This window comes from Salvelinus namaycush, chromosome 33, assembly GCF_016432855.1.
Source record: "Salvelinus namaycush isolate Seneca chromosome 33, SaNama_1.0, whole genome shotgun sequence".
NCBI classification, from domain to species: domain Eukaryota; kingdom Metazoa; phylum Chordata; class Actinopteri; order Salmoniformes; family Salmonidae; genus Salvelinus; species Salvelinus namaycush.
In genome coordinates, this window is record NC_052339.1 from 21,628,255 (window position 1) to 21,636,732 (window position 8,478).

The 8,478-nt window shown below is 44.7% G+C and overlaps 1 protein-coding gene across 1 annotated transcript; it reads right to left on the reverse strand.

Annotated features, from left to right (window-relative positions):
• Window positions 1-801: 801 nt before the first annotated feature.
• Window positions 802-6,518, reverse strand: mynn (myoneurin). Its single transcript, XM_038973034.1, has 9 exons — window positions 6,462-6,518; window positions 5,943-5,989; window positions 5,054-5,346; window positions 3,772-4,667; window positions 3,493-3,652; window positions 3,207-3,385; window positions 3,012-3,095; window positions 2,482-2,583; window positions 802-2,377 (listed from the first exon to the last, which is right to left on the reverse strand). The coding sequence occupies exons 3-9, from the start codon at window positions 5,314-5,316 to the stop codon at window positions 1,632-1,634; spliced, it is 2,430 nt and encodes an 809-aa protein (XP_038828962.1). The 5' UTR covers window positions 5,317-5,346; window positions 5,943-5,989; window positions 6,462-6,518; the 3' UTR covers window positions 802-1,631.
• Window positions 6,519-8,478: the final 1,960 nt, after the last annotated feature.

The window sequence follows — 8,478 nt, forward strand, 5'->3', positions numbered from 1 at the left end:
CCTTTTTCCTCCAAACATAACGATGGTCATTATGGCCAAACAGTTCTATTTTTGTTTCATCAGACCAGAGGACATTTCTCCAAAAAGTACAATCTTTGTCCCCATGTGCAGTTGCAAACTATAGTCTGGCTTTTTTATGGAAGTTTTGGAGCAGTGGCTTCTTCCTTGCTGAGCGGCCTTTCAGGTTATGTCGATATAGGACTCGTTTTACTGTGGATATAGATACTTTTGTACCCATTTCCTCCAGCATCTTCACAGGGTCCTTTGCTGTTGTTCTGGGATTGACTTGCACTTTTCGCACCAAAGTACGTTCATCTCTAGGAGACAGAACGCATCTCCTTCCTGAGCGGTATGACGGCTGTGTGGTCCCATGGTGTTTATACTATTGTTTGTACAGATGAACGTGGTACCTTCAGGCGTTTGGAAATTGCTCCCAAAGATGAACCAGACTTGTAGAGGTCTACAAATGTTTTTATGAGGTCTTGGCTGATTTCTTTAGATTTTTTCCATGATGTCAAGCCAAGAGGCACTGAGTTTGAAGGTAGGCATTGAAATACATCCCCAGGTACACCTCCAATTGACTCAAATTATGTAAATTAGCCTATCAAAAACCATAACATAATTTTCTGGAATTTTCCACGCTGTTTAAAGGCACAGTCAACTTCGTGTATGTAAACTTCTGACCCAGTGGAATTGTGATGCAGTGAATTATAATAGCTGTAAACAATTGTTGGAAAAATTACTTGTGTCATGCACAAAGTAGATGTCCTAACCGACTTGCCAAAACTATAGTTTGTTAACAAGAAATGTGTAGAGTGGTTGAAAAATGATAAACTTCCGACTTCAACTGTAAGTGTTGTATTTTTCACATATATTTTTTTACTCATCTTAGAATGTTTCTTCCAATTTGACATTACAGAGTATGTTGTGTAGATCATTGACACAAAATTACAATTAAATCCATTTTAATCCCACTTTGTAACACCAATTTTTTGGGGAAAAATCAAGGTGTGTGAATACTTTCTGAAGGCACTGTATAATGATAATGTACTTTTGTGGAAAGGATGAGAAAGCACACAGATGTATTCCTCCCAATAAAGAATTAAAAACCTTGACTTTTCATAAATATCCATCCATCTCAATACTACCTCTAGATTCCATAAGACATTAAGCCCCATGTTACTGAGACGTGGGATTAAAACCAGAACATTAAACAGAGGACGATTCAGGATGTGTAGAGAAGTGCAAAGTCAGGAGATGGTGAACCTGGCTGTTCTGTGGGTAGGACCTCAGTGATTACCTCTAGTAATAAACATTTAACACATACAATAAAATAAATGTTTAGATCTGAATGAGTTCATTTCATGAAAAGATGGAGTGAATTACAAAAATGTATGCACTCACTACTGTAAGTCACTCTGGATAAGAGCATCTGCTACATTACTAAAATGTAAATGTAATTACATATATGATTTGTCAACATCCACACTATTCACAATTCTATATCTGACACTACAGCTGATTCATATTGGATCCTGTAGGTCCCGTTGATCCATTCAAAAAGGGTGGATCCACTCCAAGCCTGAGAGAGTAATGTTAGGATCTGGGTGAGGGGGTCAGAGGTGGTTGAGTCAGGGGTCAGGGCAGGGGTCATTGTCCAAAGTTCTAATGATGATGATCTGCTCCATGTCTTCGACAGGGTAGGCTGGATCACAGTGGGAGAGTGGGGAAGAGAAGTTGGAGGAAGATGTACGCAGCTGTTCCACTAGAACACTGAGAGGGTTTGGGCTCAAGTTAGGGGATGTTGGTTCAGGGTTGTCTGGCTCCTCGAGGTCATGGTTGTCTGGCTCCTCGAGGTCAGGGTTGTCTGGCTCCTCGAGGTCAGGGTTGTCTGGCTCCTCGAGGTCAGGGTTGTCTGGCTCCTCGAGGTCAGGGTTGTCTGGCTCCTCGAGGTCAGGGTTGTCTGGCTCCTCGAGGTCAGGGTTGTCTGGCTCCTCGGGGTCATGGTTGTCTGGCTCCTCGAGGTCAGGGTTGTCTGGCTCCTCGAGGTCAGGGTTGTCTGGCTCCTCGGGGTCAGGGTTGTCTGGCTCCTCGGGGTCATGGTTGTCTGGCTCCTCGGGGTCATGGTTGTCTGACTCCTCGGGGTCAGGGTTGCCTGGCTCCTCGGGGTCATGGTTGTCTGGCTCCTCGAGGTCAGGGTTGTCTGACTCCTCGGGGTCATGGTTGTCTGGCTCCTCGGGGTCATGGTTGTCTGGTTCCTCGGGGTCATGGTTGTCTGGCTCCTCGTGCATGGGGCTGGGCGCATCGCGGGAGATTAGCCCCTGGTGGTCGATAGGAATGTTGTGGAGGAGAGCCCATTCTGGAACCGCCATTGGAACTGGAGAACACACACACAGGTTAACATAGATGGCCAAAAGGATAAGTTGACACACACACACACACACACACACACACACACACACACACACACACACATCTCACCTAAGTGTTGTCTCTCTTGGTGTTTCTTCAGGCTGCTCAGGCCAGCGTAGGTGTTTCCGCACAGCTCACATGTCACACGCTGCTTAACAGCTGGGTCTCCACCTACACACACGCACAGCACACAAATCTTTCCCCATTCTCTACAACTAGGGCCAGGAGTCTTTCCTGGTCAAGTCACATGGTCAGGAAAAACTCAGCCACATCTATAATCTCCATATCAACTCCTTTATCAGTCTATCCATCACTTCCATCTTCTACCTTCTTCCCGCTATACTTCTATATGGTCCCTTCTTCTCCATCCTCTATTCTTTACCTACATCTCTCTCTCTCCTCTTCCAAGTGACTCTCTCCATCTTGTGTTTACTCTCCACTCCAGGACAGGTGCCCTTCTAGAACACAGTAGATCTACACAACTAACAGACAGTGATTTGTTTGACATCTGGACACTTGGTGCTTGTCATCTTTTCCCTTGGATAGATTTAAGTAGTCAAAGTGGTTGGTTCTCACGTGTGTGTGTTCGGTAGACTCACCGTTGTGGATATGGGAGTGTTTGTTGAGTTCTCGTTTGGTAATGAAGGCCTTCTGACACACCAGACACTCGTGTGGAGCTTCACCTGGAAAACACACAGAAACGCGGACACACACGTCAGAGAATACAGGGACACATGCTCACACACACACCATCAAGACAAATTTACCTGGTAATGTTTCTCTTTGCTTGTTACCTGTGTGTTTGCGTTTGTGTGTGATGAGAGAGGAAGAGACGGAGAAGGCCATCCCACAATCGTCACATTGGTAAGGTTTCTCTCCTGTGTGGATCCTCATGTGATAGGTCAGAGTGCTGGCCTGGGCAAAACCCTTCCCACACTGTTCACACACATACGGCTTCTCTCCACTGTGCTTCCTATATGGACACACACATGGACACACACACAGGTAGATAGATACACACAAATAGGTCTTCTCTCCACACACGCACATGCACGCACACTCAGACACACACAGTCCTACCTGCAGTGTATCTTGTAGTTAGATGAGGTAGCGAACTGCAGCCCACATTGTTCACAGGTGTAAGGTTTCTCTTCTCCGTGGTACATTCGACAGTGCGCCACCAACTGACACTTCTGGGCAAAACCCTTGTCACACTGAGAACATGCAAATGGCTTCTCTCCTAGAAAGGCAGAGAGACAGTTAGGTTGTCTCACACCTGTATGTGTATGCGGAGGAGTGTGTGTGTGTGTGTGTCTTACCCGTGTGTATGCTAGCTATGTGTGTGTGTGTGTCTCTTACCTGTGTGTATGCGGAGGTGAGTCTTGAGCTGGTTTCCCTGTGTGAAGGCTCGGGAACAGAAGAGACACTGGAAAGGTTTCACTCCTTTATGGATCCTCATGTGTCTCCTCAGACTACTGATCTCAGAGAACTCTTTGTTACACTCAGCACACACTGGCTTCTCTTTCACCTGTTGGTTCTTCAACCCAGCCTTCCCCTCATCCCCCTCTCCATCGCTCGATCTGTTCTCCAGTTTCCCTCTTCCTCTGCCTCTTCCTCTCTTCACTCCTCTCCTCTCTCCACTGCTCCTCCTTTGCCTCTTGACAGGTTTCAATGATGAAGGGCTGAGGTCTGTCTCATTCTCCTCAACGATCTGAAGGTCTGACTCCTTCAAAGACAGATCCCTCCTCATTCCTCCTCCCCTCCCCCTTCCTCTCCCCCTTCCCCTTCCTCTCCCTCTCCCCCTGCCCCTCTGAGGCTGGGGGACTGTTGCGTCATCTTGGGTGTCGTCATGGCTAGGTGATGTTGGGTTGCTAGGCAAGGTTTGGTTTCCAGGTGAGGTCTGGTTGCGAGGTGTGGCCTTGGGCTTTCTTCCCTTTCTTTTCCTCGCTCCTCTTCGGGGGGATGTTGGGGGGCTTGGGGAGGAAGGGGTGTACTCTGGATCTCCCCACTCTTCTTCCTCCCCCTTCTCTCCTTCCCTCTCCTCCTCCCTCTCTACCGAGCCCCCTCCAGAAACGCAGGACAAGGGCTTGAACGCCTCTGGGCTGTGGGGTGAGGGTAAGCAATGGGGGGAGGTGGTAGGTGAGGCTGACTCTATCCTCATCTCCCGTTGGCTGTCAGACTTGTCTATCAGGTGACGCTCCGCCTCCCTCATCCCCAGGAACACCGCCGCTCCCAGCACGGCCTCCGACCCCTCACTGTTATCATGGCAACCACAAATAAACAAAAGATCAATAACAAAAACAGATAAACAACAATATTGTATCCTACATAGCACAGGAGTTTGGTGGCACCTTAATTTGGGAGGACGGGCTCATAGTAATGGCTGGAATGGAATAAAAGGAATGGTAATCGGACTCATCAAACACATGCTTTCCATGTGTTTGATACCATTCCATTCACTCCATTCCTGCCCTCAGCAGCCTCCTGTGATACATAGTTATTGTGATGGTATGATGGTGGTGTAGTCGTATTATACAAAGGGAGTAGTAGGGGCGCTTACACACCTTTTGATTTGATGAATAGTATTGCCACACCTATTGCTAAATTAGCTTCGTACACATCAGTGTAGTGATGTACCTACCTGTCAGTGTGTAGTTCTCCAGAATATATGTATTTCAGCAGGGTGTTCAGGGCCTGCCCACTGACAAACTCCGGGTTAAGGGTTGTGACCAGGTGACCTCTGTCAGGCAGTGCGGAGAAGAACCCGCTGAACGCCGCCAGTACATTACGGTGCGCTCGGAACAGCGTGTCGCCCACGACGACCGTGATGTCACACAGAACGTTGCTTTCCCGCTGCCAACGCAGCTGCTCCAACAGGTGCTCGCTGTGGGCCAGCTGTGACATTACTGCTTCCGGGTTCACGCTGGGGTCAAACTGCAGGGAGGGGAATTAATCGGATTGTTTTTTAACTAACAGTGCAATACCTTTACTAAAAGGTCTTTATGTCAGAGGAGATCGTGTGCTTGCAAGGTTGTTGCTGTTTATATTTTAGAAAGGCTAGGACAGGGCCAACCTCAGACTGACAGTATTTAAAGGGGAAATCTACATCCATTTCTGGACGTATAAATTAATTATATATCCTCATGGATTCTTGAAGAATATAACTTAGAAATGCCTAATGAGCTTAGTTCAACTGTCACACTTCATCAGGACCCAAAATATAAGCTTGTTTAACTCCAATGTTTGTAAACATTGTAAATATAAATAAACACTGTAAAACCTAAAAAAATGATTAAAACTATGTTGATATCTTGGATGGTCAGTCCTTGCATCCATATTCCTATGATTTTGAGAGTGGTTACATTTCTCCAGGTCCAACCCTCATCTTTTTACCAAAACATTATTGTTTAAACAGTCAATATTTTATCTCCCAAAATAATAATAGCTTATCCATCTACCATTCTAGTTCTTTACTTCTCTCTCCCTCCGCAAGATACACAACACATTTACATAAATACACATGAACTCACCCTTTATAATAATGTTATTGTTTGGTTGAAAGTGTGTATCGGGTGTTCTGTTGGGATAAAAATAAGTGATTGAAATTAATACACAATTACAACCGCAACACTCATCTCATCGAACAGTTAAGCCAACATTATGAAAATAAAAGTTCCTCAGTTCCATGGCTAACTGCCCTACAGCTAACCGCGAAAATCAGCTACGTTCTGTTGAACCATTACTGATATATCAATTTAATTGTGAATCATTCTGATGCTATAATTATAATTGTACATTAAGATAAACGTTTATGAAGCTTGAAACCATTTAATCTCTCTTAAATGTTGATTTCGCGGATAAATTACTGTTAATAACAAAGCGCTCTTATTTCGAAATGCGACGAGGAGCGCGGTAAACTAGCGAAGTTAGTCAATTTTAAAATGACGGGGCATTCAGGAGGGTAACCACATGGACAAATATAACATTAAAACATATGAAATGTGGAAATAAAGCATATAGACGGATGTAAATGTGTAAAATGAAAATACCGTATTTTATAATCCCTTTGACGAAGTAGCCATTTTCGGATGACGTCAGACCACGACTCAAGTCCACTGCTCAAATCTCGCGTTGTTTGAAAATATACATTAAAACGTTTATATGAAGTGGAAAGACAAACTGCTTAATGTCTCTTTATTGAATAGAAATCACATTTACAATCCAAACAGGAACGTGACAGTGCATTTATTTAGTACTGTACAAAACAATCTCTACTTTCTTGCCCTTTGTGCTGTTTGTGCCCAACAATGTTTGTACCGTTTTGTGCTGCTACCATGTTGTGTCGCTGCCATGCTATGTTGTCGTCTTATGTCTCTCTTTATGTAGTGTTGTCTCTTTTGTCGTGATGTGTGTTTGTCCTATATTTTTAATCCCAGCCCCCATCCACGCAGAAGCCTTTTGCTAGGCAATCATTTTAAGTAAGAATTTGTTCTTAAACGTGACTTGCCTAGTTAAATATAAATAAAGGTTAAATAAAAAATAAATAAAACAATGTAGAGAAATAACAAAAAAATACAAAAACATGAACAACATTGAGTCCAATCTTTAAAATGTAATTTAGCTAATTTTCATAAAGCTAAAAAATAAACATTGTAAAATCAACTCTACTGTTTCCCTTTATTAAAATACAACCAGTTGTCAATGTATGATGCAGTATTCAGTTTTATTTAGTTAACAACAGCATTGCAGCCTGGGAGGGTTGAAGATCAGGATTAGTGTGTGTGTGTTTTTGTGAATGTGTGCGTGTAGGTAGTATGTAGGTAGGTATGCATGCGTATATATATATGTAAATATATATGTATATGTATGTATGTGTTACAGAGGAGGAAGGCCTATGTGGTGCACATTGCAGTATGGCTGTATGAGGTATCTGGCAGTAGACCAGAGGATATCGGTGCAGCTGAGTCCAGTACAGTGGTCGTAGCAGCCAGGGACCATGGAGACCAGCACACACAGAGGAGCCAGGAAACCCAGGGTGAAACCTCCTGCTGCCTGGACACCTCCCACCAGATCTGACCACACACCTCTCTTCTCCTGTAACAGCTGTTTCTCCTCCTTGACCTCCTCCTCTTTCTTCTCATTCTCCTCTCTTTCTTTCCTCTCCTCCACTCTCTGCTTCTCCTCTTTCTCTACCCTCTCATCTCTTTGCTCCTGCACCTCCTCATCAGAGGACTCATCCTGGGATAGGAAGTGAACACATACATTTCGCAACAGAGCATCTGCCCAGTGTGTGTGAAGGCAGCCTGCCTCCCAGCTAAGTCCTACCCAACCCTAAGCTCACTGTCCTGTAGTACTACCTGATCACCAAACCGTGAAGACAACACTACAGACAAGCACTTCTGCACTTTAGGGGAAGATGTGGAAAGAGTGATCGGTCATATGTTGTGTGTATGCGACCCACCATCATACGTGGCAGTAGACCCATTTCCTCCGCTAGAGAGATGGAGCGCTGAGTGGCTGCTGACAGAGTCCCATCTAACGCCATGTAACGCCCCTCTCCTCCATTACTAAAGACAGAGAGAGGGAAAGACAGGGGGAAAGAGAGAAAGGGTATTACAAAAAAGAGAGGGTATTACAAAGAACGTGCCAAAATTAGAGTGATGTGTGAGGGATGTTATGATTGAGTGTCTGTGTGTTACACTAGGGCCTCTGCCACTTGGCTCTCCAAATCCTTCATCTTCTCCTTCAGATCCTGAGAACAGAGAAACACACAACATAAAGCCCACAGTGTGTATCAGTTAGATGTGTGAGGTCTACATCAGGCATATGTAAAATGTGTGTGTGTGTTGTACCTGTGCGATGGAGGAGTACTCTGTGAGGGACTGCTCCAGCTGCTTAATAACAAAGTCCTTCTGTAGGGGAGACACACAAAGAGATGTTGGGCACTAGCCAGCCAGCTAATAGACTGCAATGGACCTAATTTAAACTGGCAAGCCATGTGGCATGTCTAAAGAACATCTGTTACATTTATTGGGAATTTAGGGCATATTTGAAATGTAAACATTT